The 21,754-nt window shown below is 41.0% G+C and overlaps 1 protein-coding gene across 1 annotated transcript in view; it reads left to right on the forward strand.

Annotated features, from left to right (window-relative positions):
* Nucleotides 1–21,754, forward strand: part of syne1a (spectrin repeat containing, nuclear envelope 1a) — a 202,842-nt gene that overhangs the window by 116,444 nt on the left and 64,644 nt on the right. Inside the window, 13 exon segments of the mRNA XM_053488825.1 lie at nt 4,333–4,659; nt 5,365–5,517; nt 6,947–7,114; nt 8,868–9,044; nt 13,118–13,264; nt 13,358–13,483; nt 13,823–13,999; nt 14,988–15,253; nt 15,355–17,524; nt 17,611–17,948; nt 18,048–18,192; nt 18,266–18,478; nt 20,531–21,534. Of these exon segments, the coding sequence (XP_053344800.1) occupies nt 4,333–4,659; nt 5,365–5,517; nt 6,947–7,114; nt 8,868–9,044; nt 13,118–13,264; nt 13,358–13,483; nt 13,823–13,999; nt 14,988–15,253; nt 15,355–17,524; nt 17,611–17,948; nt 18,048–18,192; nt 18,266–18,478; nt 20,531–21,534 (5,411 nt within the window).

Below are 21,754 nucleotides of genomic sequence, written 5' to 3' on the forward strand. Positions count from 1 at the left end.
TCAGGGAAAGGGCAAATACGCACTTCGAGCGTGTGAATGCATTTTTACCCTCGGGGCTTGCCGTAGATCTGTAACAGAGTAAAAATAGATTTGCTAACGACTCGTTCAGGCGAATGTGACCCGACTCTTTTTTTTTTTTATAGACAAAAACTTAATTTATCGTGCACTGTCAGCGTCACAGATAGCGCAGATAGTTTATGTTCACATACAGCTACATGACACACTGCATGAAAGATTATATTTAAAAAAAGCATAATGGGACCTGTTTAAAAATAATGTTTTATCTGGAACTTTTTAAAATTATGATACTTAGAGAATCACAATACAGATTGAATCAGCACCGAGATATCATGAGAATATCGTATCAGATGATCCCTGGTGACTCCCGTCCCTCTTATGCACTATAGATGGTTATAAAACACTGACGCTAACTGGTGTTCTGATATCAGTTTGTGTCTGTATTTGGAAATCCTGCAAGAAGCTTAGTTTGAGTTTCGAGTGCGATGTCGCAAATCGCAAAACTCCGCCATCGCGTTTAAACGTATTTACAAAAGCTTGGAACTTAAAACTGAGCTTCTTGCAGGATTTCCAAATACAGACACAAACCGATATCCAGTTAGCGTCAGTGCTTACTGTACGTATAATATATATTATATGTTCGCTCTATAAAAAGTGCTGCGACGAAGTTCAATAATCACTGTAGTATGATTTATATGCTGGGTTTTCTTTTTAAAATTAGAAGCGTTAAAATTGGGGACGTGATTTAGGATTAACTTATGGGGCTCGATGGCAAAACCATAAACGGTGTTACAGCCAGGTTTCGCTTTTGTGAAAGGAAAAGAAAGGAAGCGTGTCTTCTCACTTTTACAAAAGGCATTGATTTGCTCTCACACTCACACACACACACACAAACACTTGGGCCTCTGTGGGCCTGGCACAGTTTTATGTTGTGTGTGTGTGTGTGTGTGTATGGGGTGAGCCGAGGCATGCAGCAGGGTATTGATTATATCTTTATGAAGATAGAGCACGAACAGCGTGGGTGAGGTTGGAGACACTTCAATGTCCTCCTGCAAAACACACACACACACACACACACACACACACACACACACACAGTGATAGAGAAGATGAAGATGAAGGAGCGGTGTGTCTGAGCAACCTGCTGGCACAGACGGTGTAATTGATGCGATGCCCTCGACGCGTCATGACAACACACCCACTCTTTTCCTCTCTATTTTTTTCTTCCTCTCTCTGTCTCTTTCTCTGTCTCTCTGTCTCTGTCTCTCTGTCTCTGTCTCTCACACCAAACATGTCACTCATGGTCACATCTTATCAAGCTCCGACTCGTCACATCATCCATCCTCGTCAGATCAATGTCCTGTATTTCCAGTAATATATTTCCTCTGAGTATACACACACACACACACACACACACACACATACTCATTTACATTTATATCACATTATACAGTATACAGTGTTTATTACATGCTCCTACACTGTGGGATTCTCACTCCTGATTGGTCGGGAGGTGTTGATTAAATTTCTCTAACAGCCTGCTCTGGCAGTCGTACAGTCCAAACACTCACACGTTTATATTAAAGCGCTCGTTCTTTATGGTTTCCGTGGCAACAACAAACGGATGCTGCTCGAAGCATAAGGATAAACTGGTATGAAGATCTAGACAGATAAACAAACAAATGCATCCATTAAACGGTTAGAAAACAGCTCAGTAGAAGCAAACAGTCTGGGTTAAATTTCACCATCAGCAGATACAGTAGATCCGTCAGCAAGAAGTCGAACAGAGAGAGGAGCACGCGAAGGTCTGCACGGTTAAAAGAAAATATCAGAAAACACTACCATTAGGTCATTTAGCCATTTGAATAATTCTCACCCATCTTCGTGAAGCTCCGCCCCCAGGATCTACTGTAGCCGTTAAAATAGAGTCTAAATAAAAACCAAAACAAAGCATTCTGGACCAGAAGTCTTTCATTTAAACAAGTTTTTCTCACTGACTTTTAACACTTTACCTTAAGGTCACTACTTAACACACTGTTTTCTTTTTTTAAAATAATGTTTTAGAGATCATCCAGGTTCTATCTTATATATATAGTTTTACATTGTGTTGTGTTAACAACAACAACAACAAAAAACACTTATTGCCCCTTTTAAAAGTCTCAAGTTTTACATTGTGTTGTGTTAACAAAAATAAAAACCCGTATTGTTCCTTTAAAAAGGTCTCAAGTTCTACATTGTTTTGTGTTAATAACAAAAACGTATTGTCTCTTTAAAAAGGTCTTAAGTTTTACATTGTGTTGTGTTAACAACAACAAAAAAAAACACTTATTGCCCCTTTAAAAAGGTCTCGCGTTCTACATTGTGTTGTGTTAACAACAAAAACGTATTGTCTCTTTAAAAAAGTCTCACGTTTTACATTGTGTTGTGTTAACAACAAAAAAAACACTTATTGCCCCTTTAAAAAGGTCTCAAGTTTTACATTGTGTTGTGTTAACAACAACAAAAAAAAACACTTATTGCCCCTTTAAAAAAGTCTCAAGTTTTACATCGTGTTGTATTAACAACAAAAATACCCACTTATTGGTATTTCATTTTTGTTTATGTTATTGTGTTTTTCATTGTGTGATTAATTCAATATTAGAAATGTGTGTGATTTTAGGACTACTGTGAATGTCTCGGCTACCTCCTGGTGTTACACTAAGGCATGCCTAAGGAACATTCTCAGCACTTTTACAGATTTATTTTTCTTTCATGTACAATTATAACAATCATTCTTTGCCTCCTCTTTTTTTTTTTTTTTTTTTTTACACAGCCTTAAAAACACTTTATTTTATCAGGGATTTGCCCATTAGGGATTTAAAGCTTCTTAGTCTGTATGATTTCACTTTGATGGCATTTCTGAGCTAGCACTTACTGAGACGTACTGATTCAGATTAAATAAATGATGAATGTGAATAGGCATTTTAAAGGTTTGGAACGACTGAATTACTTAAGCGAAGTCTTAAAACATAATGCATTTAACATTCAACACACCTACGCAAATAATGATGTCTTTGTAAGTCAGTCTTCTGCTGTTTCTATAAGCTCCCCTCTTCTCTCTCTCTCTATCGCTCTCTCTTTTTCCCTGCTTCGATCTGTCGCTTTTTGCTCATCATTAAAGAGCCGAGTTCCTCTCACGTCTTAGCAGCGGCAGCGCTAAATCCCAGCGTCAGCGGCAGGGGCCCATTAGTCTCAGCTCTTTGTTGAGACAGCAGACTCGTACCACACCGAGACGCCTCCAGATTAGCCGTACAGTTCAGGCTGATAGAGTGAAAGGGGACGTGTAGGGGGCGTGTGGGGGGCAGGGGGGTGGTCACGTATAGGGGGGCGAGCCCTGCTGTGGTGGCCCTGTTTAAGACCCGGTAATTGGTTCTTCCTTGTGTATCACATGCTGAATCCTCACATCTGTCTCTCTCTCTCACACACACACACACGTACACACTCTCTATGTCTCACTGTTTCTCGCTGTTTCTCTCACACACACTTCAAAGGGCTCTTCAGGAAAGTCCACTTCAGAAGAGAGCCCTCATCACTCAGTGTGCTCCGCCTGTGTACAGAAGATTTCAATACCGCGTGGAATCAATAAATGCTTTTCTCCGTTTATTCGTTTGGTGTTTTTTGACGACAAAGTTGTTTATTTTGGGCGGTCTAGAAGTCTTTTTTTCTTTTTTTTGGTGGTGGTGGAGGATCTTAATATTAAATGTAACTGTAAATGGATTAAAAAGTGTTCTTTAATAAAAAAAATATATAGTTTTGTCAAGATTCTCTGGTTATATGAGGAACAACACACTTCAAGACATGCTGTTATAGAAAAATAATCAAAAGTAATGCAGTTTTATCACCCTGTCTTTGATTAGTTTCCTATAATATCACATCCCCAAGTGTTTTATTCTTTACTTACTTTTGTTACATGAGTCTTTATGCACAACTTCTTATCCTCTCTGTCCAATTTATCAATAATCATTTTTTTTTCTATTTAATTTATGAGAAATCTTTTTTGTTATTGTTTTTATTTTATAGTTACATTAAAAGAAAAGCGTTCAGGTCTTCAGGTGGAAAAAAAACTCTTGTTGCACTGACCCTAAATGTTAAATAAGCATTTCCTTAATTAAAAATTTTTTAAGTGACTCATAACAGTCTGTATTTTTTTTACGCGTTTGAACTGTTACTATAGAAACAATGACACATTCCTTAATAAAAACCTGCCCTAAAATTAATTCCTCATTCTCTGACCAATCAGATTTAACATTTTTATTTTTCTGTCACTTCTTTCAGTCTCTACAGCGTGACACGGACGAAGGCCACGCCCTGTTTAAGACCCTCCGTGAGAAAGCCGAGCAGGCCGTGTCCTTCCTGGATGAAAGCGGGGCGTGTAAGCTGGAGGAGGAGGTGAAGGAGAGCCGATCTCAGCTGGAAGATCTCGCTCTGGCGTTACGAGCCGAGCACGGCGCTACGGAGAAGAGCACGATGCTTTATAAGGAGTTCCTGGAGCGTTATAAGACGCAGCTGCAGTGGCTGAGAGAGACTCGCGCTCTGCTCGGATCTTCTGCAGAACCCAAAGCTGAACTCTATCAGAGGAAAGCCCAGCTGGCAAAGTACAAGGTGCAACATAATCAACAGCATCGACAGATATTATTCGTAGAAAAACTTATACACACGTTTATAACAGGTTATAATGCCCGTAGTTAATGATTACTATTAGGGTTTCAGCTTTGAAAATTTCTTTTTTCTAAATTCATTGTTAAAGAGAAAAAATAACTCTGTATAAAGAGACGCCATGAGCGCATTCATATCATGTTATAATGCATTCATAAGTCATTCATAATAATTATTATAATTCTTTATGAAAACACTTTGCGCTTACATGTTAAATTCACATGTTGCATTTGCTCTAAATTGTCTTTCCTTTGTATAAATTAATCTTAGAATGTGTATAAGGCTTAACGAGTGCATTATAACATGCTACACACGTATTTATACTGTATGAAAATTCTAAAAAGTTAAACCTTGATAAAAAGTGTTGATGAAAAGCAAAATCCAGACATGTCTCGAGCTACACTGCTGCTTGATTTCTATGTTCTTGGTGCTATAATCTCTTATGAACACTTATAATGTATCATAAGCACATACTGAAACACTGGCTTTTTTCATCTTTCTTACAAGTCATAGTGATAGCTATATACTGAAGCACTTGTTCATAAATCATTATAACCATGTATTGAATGTTCTAGGAATGACCGGATATGAATGCTGTTATGAATGTGGTTCGTTAGTGGTTAGTGTGATTACTGTGCTGTGTGTGTTCAGGTGTTGGAGCAGTCGCTGCTGTCCCGAGACTCTGCTCTGTGTGCGATGATGGAGAAAGGGAAAACCCTGCTGTCTCTCCTCCAATCTCCGTCCATCACGGAGAACATGGACAAGTTGCAGAGTGACTATCGGGAGCTGTGTAACGCCGCTAGGGTGAGAAAAACATATACTGTAGTTAACCACACTGTTAATAAGGCTTCATAAATAATTCTACATAAAGTCTACATACTAGCTAAGTCTTTCATTAAGCTTTATAAGGCTACTTAAGTCATTTCTAAGGGTGCACAAGCCTTTCCTAAGGCTAAGTAAGCATTTTTTTTATTAAGCTACGTACACTATTCATAAGGCTACATATGCATTTTATATAGTTATGTAAGCTATTCATAAAGTCGCACGAGTCATTTATAAGTCTACATGAGCTTTGAGTAAGACAACATAATACCACATAAGCCATTTATAAGGCTACATAGGCATTTTATAAGGCTTTATACTCAAAGCTTTTCGTATGGCTATGTGAGTCATTTATAAGACTACATAAAACTATTTTAAGGCCGTGTAAGCTTTTTTATTGAGCTACATAAGCCATTCATGGGAATACATAGTGGATAATGTCTTCCATAATGCTTCAAATGTCTTTCGTAAGTCTGCACAAGCCTTTCTTAGAGCTAAATAAGGTTTATATTAAGCTACATAAGCCATTTATAAGGCTACATACAGTACGTATGCATTTTATAAGCCATTTTTATATGTAAGCCGTACATTTGACTGCATGAGTCAATTATAAGGCTATGTGAGCTTTGAATGAGACAACATAAGGTCACATAAGCCAGTCGTAAGGCTACATATGCATTTTATATGGATATATAAGCCTTTCATAAGGCTACGTGAGTTATTTGAAGTATAAGTCTACCCAAACCTTTTGTAAGGCTGTGAAAGCTTTTTATTGCGCTACATACAGTAAGCCATTCATAAGGCTACATACTGTATTATGTCTTTCATAATGCTGCACAAGTCATTTATAAGACTACATAAACCCTTTGTAAGGCTGTGTAAGGTTTTTATTAGGCTACATAAGCCATTTATGGGGCTACATACTGTAGTATGTCTTTCTTAATGCTAAATAAGTCTTTTATAACGCTACACAAGCGTTTCATTAGGCTACATACGGCTTTTATAAGTCTTTATAAAGTCTTTATAACCTTTTCATATGGCTACATAAATGTCAGCTGACGAAGACCTACAGTATATGAGCATAAACATTTATAACAACTTATTCCAACAGGCTCCGCTGCCCAAGATTGGGAAATTGAGTTAAGATGACGTGACAACATAATTTCTTTAGCTCAAGTGAAGGGAGCTGGATTTTACAGTATATATTTTTTTATATGTTGCTATGGTAACAGTGACTTGGACAGCAGTGGTTATTATGAAGAGAAGGCAAAAATAAATCAAATATTATATGAAGAGTTATTTTTTTCTTGTTACATAAGGTAGACGGTGTTCCTGCAGTGATGAAATACTGCATTGTATTTTTCTAGAAGATAAATGTGTTTTCAGACAGCGCTGTGTTTTTTTTTTTCAGACTCAGGTGCAGAAGCTGGAAGCTCACGTAAAGAAGCAGGAGGAGTACCACACCGAACTCCAGGAAGTGGAACGCTGGCTGTTGCAGATGTCCAGCCGGATGGTGACCCCAGACCCCACGCCGGGCGGCGGCCTGGAGGCAGCCGCGCAACAGCTGGCCAGACACAAGGTGATCAGTTATAGTCATGCAGATGCTAAGATGGACAAACACACACACTAACAAAGTGAAAGACGGTGTAACATTCGTATGAGGGTGCAACTGGTTTCCCGGACCACAAAAATCACAAGACGAAGTCGCTATTGTTGTTTTGTACCAGTAGGTGGCGCTGTCTAACTGAACTGTACCTCATTAGTGTCTTAATAATCTTACAGCCTGTTGTCTTGTCATGTTTCACTGATAGTGTAGTCTCTGAAGACACATCTGTCTGTCTCTCTCTCTCTGTATGCCTTTCCATCTGTCTGTCTCTTTGTCTGGCTGATATTGGTCCATCTGTCTGTCTGTGTCTGCTTGTTTTTTTTTCTGTGTCTAGGTCAGTCTGTATGTTTCTCTTTCTCTCTCTCTCTCTCTTTCTCTCTGTCAGTCTTTTTTGACTGTCTCCTATTTGGTTTTCTGTCTTGTCTCTCTGTCTGGCTAACATCAGTCAGTCTGGGTGTCTGTCCCAGTGTCTGTGTTTTGGTTTATCTTAGTATCTCTGTGTCTGTCTGTCTGTCTGTCTGTCTGCCTGGCTGCTATCAGATTATATGTCTCTCATTATATGTCTGTCTGTCTTCTTTTTTCTGTCTGTGTCTTGGGAAGTCTGTCTGTCATTTCTCTCTCTGTCTCTCTTTTCCTGTTTATCTGTGTGCCCATTTCTTTGCCTGTCTTCTATCGGTCCATTTGCTTTTATATCTCCGCCTAGTTTCTCTCTCTCTCTGTCTTTGTTTGTCTGTCTCAATGTCTTATCTGTCTGTGTTTGGGTTTGTCTTGGTAACTCTGTGTCTGTCTATCAGTCAGTCTGTCTGTCTCTTTGCCTGGCTGCTATCAGAAGCAGACTATATGTCTCTCTCTGTCTGCCTGTCTCTGTATGTCTGCCTGTCTTCTCTTTTTCTGTTTGTGTCTTGGGCAGTCTGTCTGTCTGCTTGTCTCTCTCTCTTTGTCTGTCTACATCAGTCAGTCCGTCTATCTGTCTGTATTTTGGTATGTGTTGGTGTCTCTGTGTCTGTCTGTCTGTCCTTTGCCTGACTGTTAACATACTATATGTCTCTCTCTATCTGCCTGTCTCTCTTTTTCTCTCTGTGTCTTGGGCAATCTGTCTGTCTTCATTTCTCTGTCGCTCTTTTCATCTGTCTGTCTGCCTGTCTTTCTTTTTCAGTCGGTTTCTTTCTCATTCAGTCAGTCTGTCTTGGAATCACTGTCTTGGAGTCTCTCTGTGTATGTCCATTTATGTCCATCTGTCTGTCTCTTTGTATTACTGTAGCCTCCCTTTTTATCTGTCTCTCTCTCTCTCTTTCTCTCTCTCTCTCTCTCTCTCTCTTTTACACCCTGTCTCTCTGTCTATCTCTCTCCCTCTTTGCTTATCTCATCGTCTCACCTTCCGTCCTGCACCTTTGTTCATAAATCTACTGCATGTCTCTGTAGCTTTCAGTAAGCAGGGTTGAAATGCTCTGGGGACTTTATAAAGCGCAAAGTGGACTCATATTTCAGCCCCTGAACGCAGCACAATATCCTGCAAGCCAGCAGAGCTCCAGACACGGAGCCATTTTTCTCAGCGTGACCCTCGCTTCCCGTCGGAAATCTCGTCGCATTAACATTTGCGTGATTAATGCCGCGCGGTGGACGGCCGTCGTTGTGTCTTTGCAGTCTCTGTTTAAATGAGCCATGTGCGTCTGTATGTGTGTGTGTCTGTGTGTGTGCGCGCTGATGTTTACCGTTTAATTCCCAGGCCATCATGGAGGAGATCGCAGGCTTTGAGGAGCGTCTGGCGGGGCTGAAGGAGAGAGGGGACGAGCTGACGTCTGGCTGCTCCGAGCGCCTCCAGGCCCGCCTCCGCCAGCAGATCCAGAGCCACCTGCAGGGAGCACGAGACAGCTACTCGGCCATCTGCAGCACGGCGCAGCGCGTGAGTGTTCCCTGCCAGCGTGCCGACTCCGAGCCAACACACCACCAGACACCGTGACTCCGTGTCCGCTCACACGCGGCTGCCTCAGATCACAAGCACATTTCCTGAATCACATGTTCAGAATCGGTGACTCGGAAGGTAAAGTCGGGAGTAGACACTCGCTCGGGTCGACTGTCTGACCTCAGGTTATAACCGTGTCAAGGTCACGACTCGGACGTCTGGGTTTTCGGTTTATTCAGGAAGAGAACATAATGTAATATTTGGAATCTGTGCCGATTCCATTAAAATTGTGATTCTGTAAGTATCATGATCCGATATTACATATTACCCAAGTTTGTTACTATTTTAAACGTTTAATTAAGTTTAATGAGTAACTAAACATAACCCGTTCCTTATAACGTTAGTTTTCTCACTTAAAACCCAAACGCAGCATTTAAACAAATGCCGTCATTAATATCTCTAAATAAATAGTTTTTAAATTTTTATTATTTTTTTTTTAATCAATTTTGGAGTCAATGTGGCAATTCGTGAATCACGACTCATAACCGAATCGATTTCCCCGCCCCATCTCTAAAATAATCACTTCCCCTGCCATCGCTCATCACCTCCTCCGACACGTGCTATTATTCCGCTTTTCACGTTTGTGTTGTTCGCACAAGTTAATGAAGCCACAAGAAAGTAAATCGAGCTAGTGAAAATGTAATTATATGTAACAGGACGGAGGTATTTCTATTTATTTATTTATTTATTTATTTATTTATCTATTTTACTGTATATGGTATTTAAAACAAGAAAAGCCGTTTTTCACATGAGATTCAGTTCATACTTTTATTTTAAAGGATAAGCTAAATGCTTACACACAGAGCTCACTATGGGTTTATTTATTATTTTATACCTTTAAAAAAAAAATCACTCATCTAGCCAGTGATTTAAAAAAATATATATTTGCCTTTGCTATTTCTGATTTTTTTCCCCACATATTTGTTACCCTTAAATCATTCAGATCATCAAGCAAACAAATAAATAAAAATAAAAAAAGCAGTCTTTAAATGATAAATGGTGCGTTCGCTGCTTTCCTGAACTCATCTCTATTACTTTGTTTCTCATCTGTTCTTAAATTTCTTTTGATTATGTTGCATTTTTTTTTTTTTTTTTTTTTTTTGGCATGCTTCATTTTGTCACACAGATGACCAAATTTATTTATGTGTTTTTTTTTTATTTAACATGTCTGGCAGTAATCAGGTGGGGCAAGGGAAATTTAACTCCAAAAATTGTAGTGCAGTTTTGATTTGTGCAATATTAAAATTAGTTTAATGATCGCAATCATGTACTGTAAGTCTGACAAAAATGCAACAACAACAACAAAAAAATCAGGAAGGGGCAAGGACAAAAAGGGCTTTTTTTTACAGCACTGTATAGAGGAGTGATGTTCAATTTCATGAATAAAATGATTTAGATCTGATGAGATCAGGTTCTTAGACAGTGGCGCTCGTCACTCCAGCTGACACCAGATTCATTACAGTGCATATCAGCTTAAATATCTAAAATTTAATGATAGTGTTTTTATTGTGCAACATTAGATGAAGCAGCTTTACAACGGGTGTGAGTTTTTTCAAACTGACGTGAGGCATCTTCTTCTATTGTCCATCACATGTGACGTGATGTAGACTTCACTGACAGATCCCATTTCATTTTAATTTCCTCTGTGAGTCCGGCGTGATCGTGAGCTGCCTTCAGTCTCAACAATCAAAAGCAAATGATTTACATTTACAGAAGTCAGAGATAAAGAAGCAGAATAGGACGAAGGGGGAAGATAAAGGATAAATAGCTGTATAAACGATAACAGATGCTGCCAGGACACAAACACGGGGCATTCCTTTGATTCGGCTGAATACTCGATTCATCTTTCAAATGGTTGATGAACAATATGGCGCCGTGCCTTTTTGACACGTTTTTGTCCCGAACCTAGAGAAGACGCTGGCTCTCCAGATGAAGCCTCTCGAACCCTGTCGTATTTGTGTAAAAGAGGCCACCTGATTTCCTCTAAGACCTCCAGCCGTGTGCATATTTAATGTGCCAGGTTAATGCGACGCTCTGCCACCCGGTTCTTCCCGTTAATACCTCACACGTTCCGCAGTCTCGTCTTCTCACTAATACCCCCCCAACCTAAAGTAATCTCCCTCCAGACTCTGCCTCGCCCGTCTGCCCGTTTGTAAATCCCACCACCTTGCAGTCTGGCCGTTCGGTGGCAGACCGAGGAACCTGCCAGCGCTCGACGTGTGCCAAACCGCCCTCACCGCTCACACGGCTCACGCTGCTCACGCTGCTCGCCCTCCCGCCGGTGAGGTACAATCAGGAACGTCAATCAGCATCGGCTTTTCTCTCACGCTCATCAACATGGCCCTCACCCAGTTTCACGCTCCCGGCTTTTGTTTTGTTTGTGTGGGTTTACTGAACAATTACTCGAAATAAAATCTGTCGAAAAAGACTTTAAAAGGCCAGAAGGATTGTTTATAATAAACATTATGCACAATTATTCACACCTTCCATTCAGACAGACGGCAGAAACTGCTTTCCTTTTTTTTACTACAGTTTTCTTTCAAACACAATATTTTTGGAACCCCTAATAATAATAATAATAATAACAATAATAAGATAACAATAAGTCACTATATAATATTATTATGAAAAATTGTCATAATGTACACAGATCAGTTATAACATTATGATCTAATATTGAGTAGGTCCCTAGTTTTGCCTCCAAAAACAGCTAATCCACTGTGTGTTCTATCACCTTTCTGTCACACTTTCAGTCGCTCTTCTAAACAGGCCAGCCTTCACACTCCACATGCATCAGTGATTGACCCCTGGCTGCCCATGACCCCCTCACTGGTTCACCAGTTTCCCTTCCCTTCCTTGGACCAGTTTCGGTATGGCCAGACCAGTGCAGGCCAGGAATATCTCACCAAAGCTGGAGTTGTGGAGTTGCTGGGACCCAGTCGTCTAGACAACACAATCTGGCTCTTGTCACAGTCACTCAAATCCTTACGCTCTGGCAGTTCTTCCGCATCCATAAAACACATGAAATTCTGGGGCAAAATGTTCACTTGCTATCTACTGAATACGCCATTGTAAGGAGATATTGTAAAGTGTAGTTACTGTAAAAAGGGCCGGATTATGAAATTATAATTGTTGTTTTAGTTGTTCAGTGCAACTCTAAAACTGCAGCTTAGGACATACAGTGTATAAAACATTACTATTTAACGCAAATTAATCATATGACCAAGTTTGACCCTAATGACTTTCCATAATCGCAGCACGTTTAATTGGCGCGGATAATAAGACAACTGAGTAAACATCACCAGGTGTGCTGAGTGGAAAGTTTCATTATAAAAAGCTCGATGTTGTGTTGTCGATCGTATACAAGATCGGAGAAGAATACATTAAATGTAAGTTGTGGAAGTGGTGGCTCCGGTGGCTAAGGATCTAGGTTGTTGATCTGAGGATCTGGGTTCGAGCCCCACTGTCAGCGGGTTTGCCATGCCCCATACTAGCCAGCCACTGCATACAGTGCCGGTTCACATTCAAGAGATCTTACTTTCAAATTTGGTAAATGTTAATGTTTGTGATATTATTATAAAACTGCATAATCTGTTCCCTCTACTTAGTTTGTCATGCATATCTTTATTCCAACATTGCACGTTTGTAATACAAGTGAAAAAAAAGGATTTTAAAATTGTGATTAATCGCGATTAATTACAGACTATTGATGTGATTAATTAGATTAAAAATTTTAATCGATCGACAGCACCAATGTAATGCAGTGCTGCTGTAGTTGTAAATCGTATATTGTGATACAGTGGTGAGCTTCAGGGATTGTGCTTGAAATATTTTTGTCAGCGCTCTACTTTAGATTCGTCCATATAAGTATGATATTGCTTATGTATAAAATGCCTGACATGCACCACTGCATGGAAATAAACCACCTACAGTACAGTAATTCAAAGCAGATGGTTGTTGACTAGTGAGGAACACGATGATGAACGAGGTGATTTTTTTGGGAATCGCTGCAGGTGTATCAGAGTCTGGATCGGGAGCTGCAGAGGCACGTTAGCCTGCGGGACACGCTGCAGCAGTGTCAGACCTGGCTGTTCAACATACAAGAGGAACTGCAGCCACCTGCGCAAACTCCACGCTACCTGGAGGAGGCGCTGATGCAGGTTCGTGGCTCCCACAGGCAGGTTAATATGTTGTATGTCTAGCATGTCTCTATTGAGAGTGGTGTTTCATTAACAATGCATGTGCATCTTCAGCTGAAGCAGGAGCGAGCTCTTCAGGAGCAGGCCAGTACGTACCTGCAGCTGATCTGCTCCACGTGTGACCTGACGGACGAGAAGGTGCGGGAGACCGCCGCTGAGATCCAGCAAGTCAAAATTCAGGTATTGTAACTGACACTCTGTTTTAGTCATCCAATTTAAGTTTTTTTTTTTTTTTTTTTATTTGTTTGATCTTTTTGGTACTAGTAGATAGTAGCCCTTTCTTTCTAAATAGTTGAATTTTTTATAAAAATCCCATTTTTTATCTAATAGATCTTTAATTTGTGATTAAATGAGTAGTTACGCATACTATCTGTAATTATCCATCACCACTTATGGAAAACCATGAAAGACAAGATCACCTTAAGATAAAATATAAACACCTACCAGCACTAACAGTTGGTGAACAGTGGACCATCTGGCTATGAAACCTTTCTTTTGCATAAATGGTCTCAAATCTAGATTGAGGAAAGGATGCTCGAATCCCAAGAACTGGCAGACAGCTGGAGAGAAATCGAAAGCTGCCGTTCGGATCTCAAGGCACGTCTCCGAGAAGCCGAACACTTTCTGCAGAACATGCTGAGAAGACCAGCAGATCTCGAGCCAAAGGTCTCTCAGAATCAGCTGGACCAGGCGCAGGTAAGAGTTCAACTGGAAGTTTTAAATTAGCATTTGTAGTCGTAATGCATCAAAAATCGCGTAAAATTATTGAGTCAGCATTGTATTTATACTGTATGTGTATAATAAGGAATCTTTGTTTCAAAATGTGTAGGCCTATTTATGGGTTTTTGTATTTAGAAATAACTGTTCTTGTCGTTTCTGAGCTCTTTTTATAGTTTCAGGCAGAGATAGTGGATCTTTTGTGCAAGCCTGTGCTGCTTATTATTTTTTCTCTACTAAATTATGCCTAGAGATTTCTGCATGTAACTGTACTGTCTCTTCTAATCTGGCAGAAATCCATCAAAGCTCCTAAAAAAATCCCTTCTTGTAATATTGCTTTTTTTCCTAAAGCAGTGAAAGGCAAAATATTTATTATAAAACCATCCTTGAAACTATGGGTTAGAAAATACTGCAAACACAAGGTTATTTGGCACTGTTTTAAATTGTTCTCCATCCCCGAAAAGCTGTTGTCCCTCTCGAGGTCTACCACCATTACCCCCTAACCCTATCACCGGTGCATCAGTTTGAGCACTAAGAACCATTTAAACACCTCTCTATAATGGTTTCTGTTTGTTCTTTGGTGGTTGTATTGTGTTCCAAGGAGATCTAATGGCTTTTGTGACTACCATCCTGCCAGGCAGTTTCATATATTAGTAAAGACCACCCTCCAGACTCCATGCCTGGCTGTAATTACGGATGTGTGAATTGATTTGTCCGTGCCTGTAATTGCTGTCTCCAGGCCAGTATGGTCATTGTGTGTGAAAATGGATGATATTATGCCTCTGGTTATATTGTGAGCTGTCAGCAAGAAGAGAGATGAGGACTTCAATATCCTGAAACCCCTCCAATCTGCCATCTAGTCATCATTCCTATTATACCTTATAGAGGCGTAAAAGAAATAAATAAATAAATAAATGCTAAAAATATCCTTTATTTATTTACCTGTTTGTTTGTTTATACCATGAAGGACTTTATCCAGGAGATACAAGCCAGGCAGGCTGATCTTACCAATCTGAGAGAGAGCATCGGTAGGCTTGTGCCATCTCAGGACTCTCCAGAGCTGGTGGAAATAGGTCGTCTGCGCAGATCTTGGTTAGAGCTTGCAAAGCAGGCTGCAGAGCTGTTGGAGCAGAGAGAGGAGGATCTCCAGAGGAGTGGGGACTATCAAGAGTGTCTCAGCACGGCAGAAGAGCTGTTCGACCAGTTGTCCAAGGAATGGGATTATTTGTCAAGGCACGTATTTGAGGTCCTTCACAATATAGACCAGTGCATGAGTTCTTATAAAGTGCATTTTCATTAAAATCTTCCCAAGTTAATAGTATATTCTTATTTAGGGCGGATACGGAGAGCACCGCGGGGTGTTTGAATTCCTTGAAGAAGCTCTCTATAGATCTTCAGGACCAGAGGTGTGTATTAGAAGACTTGAGGGATAACAAGAATGCTATCCTGTCACGCTTTAGTCTAGAAGACAAAGACCTTGTCAAGGAGCAGGTAGGTTACCTGGAGCAACGCTGGACCCAAATGGAAATGCAGGTTGAACAGAAGGTACAGGATACTATTCAAACCCTTGAAGACCTCAATCATTTAGAGGACCAGTTACGCGAAGCCCAAGAGTGGGCTGAGGTGCAGAGACCATCTCTTTCTGACGTGCTGAAAACCAGCCCCCCTCCAGACCTTGCGCAGAGCTTTTTGTTTGACCATTTGAGCTTTTGTGCAGAGCTGGAAGCCAAGCAGCAGCTCATTAATCAGTCCGTGTCTGAGGCTGACTGCCTTTATTCTCATCTAGGACTAAATGAGAAAAAGAGGTTGCAGACCTTGGTGCAGAATGTTCAAGCAGAGGTGGAATCTCTTACCTCGAAGGCAGCTCACCACCGCAAAAGCCTTAGTAAAGCGTTTACCGAGCGGACACAGTTCCTCCAGGCCTTGGACAGGGCTGCTGGATGGATCAAACAAAAAGAGCAGAGGGTTCTTTCAGATGAGCATGTGGCCCTCTTGCCAGATGAACTCTCCAAGCAGGTTTCTGTTTGCAAGAACATATGTAGCAGCCTGAAGGCATATCAAGTGGAACTGACCTCACTTTGGACGCAAGGAAGGAACCTGGTCAAGGATACAACTGAGGATGAGAAGGTGGAGACCCTTCAGAGGCTTGAGGAGCTTCAGGGAACTTTCGATGCTTCCCTTCAAAGGTGCACACATCATTTGCAGTACCTGGAGAAAGCCCTGGTTATTCGAAAATACTTCAAAGTCGACCTGGATAGAATCTGCGAGTGGTTGAGGCATGCCGAAGCAGCCACATTCCCCATAATAGACCTCAACAGGAATGATGTCGAACTGCACAACCAGTTGGCCAAATACCAGCAAATTTTGGATCATACCTCAGCATACGAGAACCTATTACTTATTGTTCAGAGGGCAGGACAGGAAATCCTTCCCACCTTAAACGAGGTGGACCACTGCTACCTGGACGAGAAACTCAACGGCCTTCCGCAACAATACAATGCCATTATTTTGTCGACCAAAGAAAAACGAGACAGGATACAACGCGTGACTCTGGAACGCAGGGAATTGGAGTCCCTCGTCGAAATGACACGCAAAGCCTTGGAGGAACTTCAGGAGCAGTGTGATGCCTTAGAGAATCAATCAACTAGTGGAAGTCTTGAAGAAGGAGAAAGGTTGCACGGTGACTATGAAGACATCCAGGAAGGTCTTTCAAACCTTTTCGAGGCAATGAATAAGCTGAAGAGTAAAACGCAGGACTTCCACTGCACAGGACAGCCATATACACGTGAGGTCATTGACCAGTTAGTAAGCCTTTATAGCAGACTTAATCAAACGACAAAGGTAAAAGTTAACCAACTCAACCGTACTTTGAATGTATTAAACGACTACAGGGCTACAATCACAAAAATGGACAGAGGCATTAATGGCGTCAAGGAGGATACGGATAAACTCAATTCCGAGAAGCAATTAGATGCCATGCAGAGATTATCCAAACTGCACACACTGGCCAAAGAGCTTGAAGAGATTACTTCTTATTCTGAAGATTTAGATGAACAGATAGTGGAGTTCAGCCAGCACTTTGACCATGATAGCCTTCAGACTCAGGTTTCCATGAAGGAGATGCAGATTCAGGCATTAAAATCAAGCATTTCCAAGTGCATAGAAGAATGCGAACAGTGTACCAAGTCATGTGTTGAGGGCGAGCCTAGCTTCCAGATTGTGATCAAAGAAACCTTGGTGTGGCTCAAGATGGTTAGAGACGATCTCAGAAGTTTGTTTACTCTTCAGAAAATAGACGTTCATGTTGTTCAGGATGAGATCAGATCAGCGGTGGCACTTCAAAAGGAAGTGAAATCTAGGCTTCAGTTACTGGAAATGTTTCACCAAAACGAGAGACAAAGGTACAAGACTGCCAAACAGCCATTTCCCAGTGAGATGGAGACTTGTTTGAAGGATATTGCAGACTTGGAGAGTGAGCTTCAGCAATCCCTCTCAGCCAAACAGGCAAGCATATTATGTTGTGTATATTCGAAATATGTTTCATATCTTGAATTTCTGACATTTCAACAATTATATTGTTTTACCCGCAGATGGCCCTGCAGTCAGCTCTATCCTTGATACAGTTGTACAAAAGTGCCTTGAAATCTACTGGCAAGTGGTTCGAAGATGCCGATGCTGCCCTAAAACAGAAGAATAAGGAACTTGAATTGGATGACCTTACAGAGAGACTCGAGGAGCTTAAACAGGTTTTGACTGAAGAACCAACCATAAAGGAGGTGATTCAGGATATTGAGAACATTCTCCCTAAAATTGAGGGCTTTGTTCATTCGGATGTTTTTATGAAACTCAAAGAAGGCTATGAGAACACCTGTCAAAAGAGTACTGAGCTCTTGAAGCAGCTGAGATGTCACCAGGAAACCTTGAACAGGTAACTTCTAAGCTGAATTTTTATCTTTGCAGATGTATTGGAGGGGTCTCGTGCTTACTAGAACCTACAGTTCAAATTCACTATCTGGTGTTTTTCTAGATGTCTAACTCAGTGGAAATCATTTAACGAAGATAAAGAAATGCTTATAAATGAACTGAGTGAAGTCGAGAAGAAACTGACTGGGTTCAACACGGCGAAGTCGAGCTCTCTTCATGAGGCAGAGGACAAGCTTCGTTTTCACCGGGTCCGTTCAATTTACTTAGTGCAGTTAATGTATAGTTGTAGTCATGTTCTAACGCATTCTCCTGCCTTTATAGGATGTCGTGGTCCGACTGGAGTCTTGTCAGGATAAACTGTCACACCTGAAAGAACAGTCAGAGCAGGTTGATCTGAAGGCTGTGTCCGGTACCGCAGTTTCTCGATCAGTCTGCGCACTATCACAGCGATGGACTCAGTTAACCGGGGTAGCTAAAGTACAGGAGAAGGCTCTTAAGGACACCGTGCATGACTGGAGACGTTTCATTGAGAAGGTAAGATAGCAGTCTGAATGCTAAAAAAATGGAGCACTAAAATCGACTTTAATATGTCTGGGATGAATCTGGATAAGTTCTCATATATAGTGTAGAAATGTATAATGTCGATTTAAAGCGATTTACTAAGTCCATCCATCCATTTACTCATCCATCTCTACTGTTTGCACCAAAATCCAGGTCTCACTTCACATTCCATTGTATTTATTGTTATATTTATCATATTTCAGTGCCGTTATCTTTGTTTATTCTTTTGTTCATCCCTTTGTTTATTCTTACTTTTTTTATTGCTGCTAGTCACTGAGAGCTACCAAACAAATAGCGTTGTATCACAACAATGACAGTAATTTCTCTTTCTCTTTATGTATCTATCTATAATATTAAAGCCATATTGTTAAACGTTAAACCAAATTCCCATGTGGTAGTTACATCTTTACTCTTCATTCATGCAGCATAAAATACAATGGGAAATTAAACGTGGTGTCCGGTTCATGTGTCAAAATAATTCCTCATGCTTGCAGCACCACTCTTTCACAATCTAAGTCCTGGAATTTGTCCGTGCCTTTAGGGAAAAAGACAAAACTCCATAGACGTGATAACCTGGTCATTCAGGTGGTTTTCCGTATGGACGCGCAGCTGTTTAGTCTTAATCCTATGAGTTCTCATTGTTATTGTGTCACTTTATCTATTAAACATATCTCTGATGCACAGAGTTGATGGTTCAGCACTATCCTTTAGAGTTTCATTAATGCATTGGGCAGTTCTAAATTTAATTTAAGTTATTTCAGATCTCCCTAGTTGTTGTCTTTGCTTGACACAGGTCAATAATTTGAGAAAGCTTTTTTAAACCAATAATTGTACTAGACTTCTGTATTACAAATAATTTTAATATTGTGTCATCTACATAGAATATTGTATTACTTTTTTTTTTTCCTATCATAAAATTGTCTCTGCTCTTGTTTTAGGTTGTGTCACAAAAAAAAACAAAAAACTCTGCATTTTCTGCTTGCATTTTCTATCTCTTGTTTTAGAGCTTCAAGGCACGTTCATACATATAAAGCCAATAGTCTAGACGTTCTAAAAGAAAAAAAAACCTTTAATAATGCAAATTGCAAAAAGGCACGGTTGTTAATCCTTTTCTACAGCGAATCAGCCAGATTTTCCGGCTTTCTCCTCGGTCATGCCCAGTGTTTTAGAAATGATGCAATGTTTGGTAATAAGCCAGTACACTTCATGGTTTAGGGTGGAAATTGCCAGGCTGCCACAGTGCTCATAAAGCCGAGCTGGTTTCTTAGCAAGTGATGTAATTAGACGAGAAATGTGGAATCCTGGCATGCGAGTGCATGTGCGTGTGTGTGTGTGCGTGTCTGTAAAAGCTGCATCTTAAAGTACATCACTATTTTGCATACACAATTAGTTCATTTTATTTCCATGCATGTTTTTGTGTTAGCGCTGGGCTAGACTCTTCCTTTTCCCTCTTGCCCTCTTCACTGGGTATGACATCAGATCCTCAGGATGATTCATTGCTGTTGCGTGGCCTTGTGACACACAAGTGGGGGGAGAGAGGGCAAAATGCCATGTGACAATGCTTCTCTCTCATTACCAGCAATCAAAAAATGTGCCGCTCTATCGATAAAACCATGCTTCAAATCTTGGAGATGGAATATCCATGGGCGTCCACGATGCATTATGCGCTGTTATGTAATGTATAATGCTCGGGTTATTACTTTCTACTCTAGATGCCGGTTTATTGCTTTCCTTTCTTCGTGTGTCTGGAAGCCAAATGAAACAATGACTCTTCCTGATGCTTCAATTATTTTCTTTTTAAATACAACCTATCCGGCTTTCCAGATGAAAGACACACATTAAAGGTACGAAAGATCAAAGTACCAGCTCAGTGACAAGAAAAGGTCGAGATTAGTGCTCCTTTCGGTCAGTGTGTATAAGCGTACAGAACATTAAAACTCCTAACCTGTTTGTAGTCTCATTGGTCTTTTGTCTGACGGATGCTGCCGCTCCGCTAAGTTTGTGCCCCCTTGTTGTCGCCTGTAGCTGGAGAAGATGCGGTCTGTGTCGGTGGACCTGCACAGCCGAGTTCCCGACAGCGTGGTGGAGAAAGCCGCCAGCACCGTGGCCCTACACAACCTGCTGGAGTATCACGACTCCTTCAGCCGAGAGGTGGAGAGAGAGAACAGCGCCCTGACGCTGCTCAGACACCACGCCCTCCATCTCCTCCTCCACTCTGAGACCACAGGGCTGAAGACAACCAGACTCGGAAAGCTGTCGGCCACGCCCCTTCAGCAACCGGCCACGCCCATCAATCAACAGACCTCTCCAAGCAAACAATCAACAACGCCCAATACACAGCCTGCCACGCCCAGCAACCACTTAAACACACCTAGCAATCAAACAGCCACGCCCAGCATGCAGCTAACCACGTCTAATACACAGCCAACCACGCCCAGCAACCACTTAGACACACATGGCAATCAAACAGCCACGCTCAGCACACAGCAAACCACACCCAATACACAGCCAACCACGCCCAACAACCACTTAGACACACATGGCAATCAAACAGCCACGCCCAGCACGCAGCAAACCACATACAATACACAGCCTGCCACGCCCAGCAACCACTTAGACACACCTAGCAATCAAACAGCCACGCCCAGCACACAGCAAACCACACCCAATACACAGCCTGCCACGCCCAGCAACCACTTAGACACACCCAGCAATCAAACAGCCACGCCCAGCACACAGCTAACCACACCCAATATACAATCGACTATGTCTATTACAGTGTCAGCTATACCCAACAACCACTTTGATACATCCAGCAATAAAACAGCCACACCCAGCACCGAGATAATGATGCCCAGCAACAGCACAGATCTGGCCATCAAGAGCAATCAAGAAGACACACCTAAATACCAAACAATCCCAGCGCAGATCAACCATCTGGCCACGCCCACCAAGCAGGCCAGTAACCCCAGCAGTGAAGATACTTTCTGTTTGCTGGAGATTCAGGCAATGCAGGAGAAATATGAGAGGTAGTGATTAAAAATATCATGCGTTTTTCTGAATTAGTATCTGTCAACTTTATAACATAAATTTAAAAAGCCTAAGAAAAACAACATACTGTCACTGAACATTTAGTGCTGTCAAGCGATTAAAATTTTTAATCTAGTTAATCGCGGTCATAGTCTGTGATTAATCGCGATTAATCGCAATTTTTAAAATGCTCAGATTTACTTGTATTATAAACATGCA

The sequence above is a fragment of the Clarias gariepinus genome, chromosome 27 (genome assembly GCF_024256425.1).
Source record: "Clarias gariepinus isolate MV-2021 ecotype Netherlands chromosome 27, CGAR_prim_01v2, whole genome shotgun sequence".
Classification (NCBI taxonomy): Eukaryota; Metazoa; Chordata; class Actinopteri; order Siluriformes; family Clariidae; genus Clarias; species Clarias gariepinus.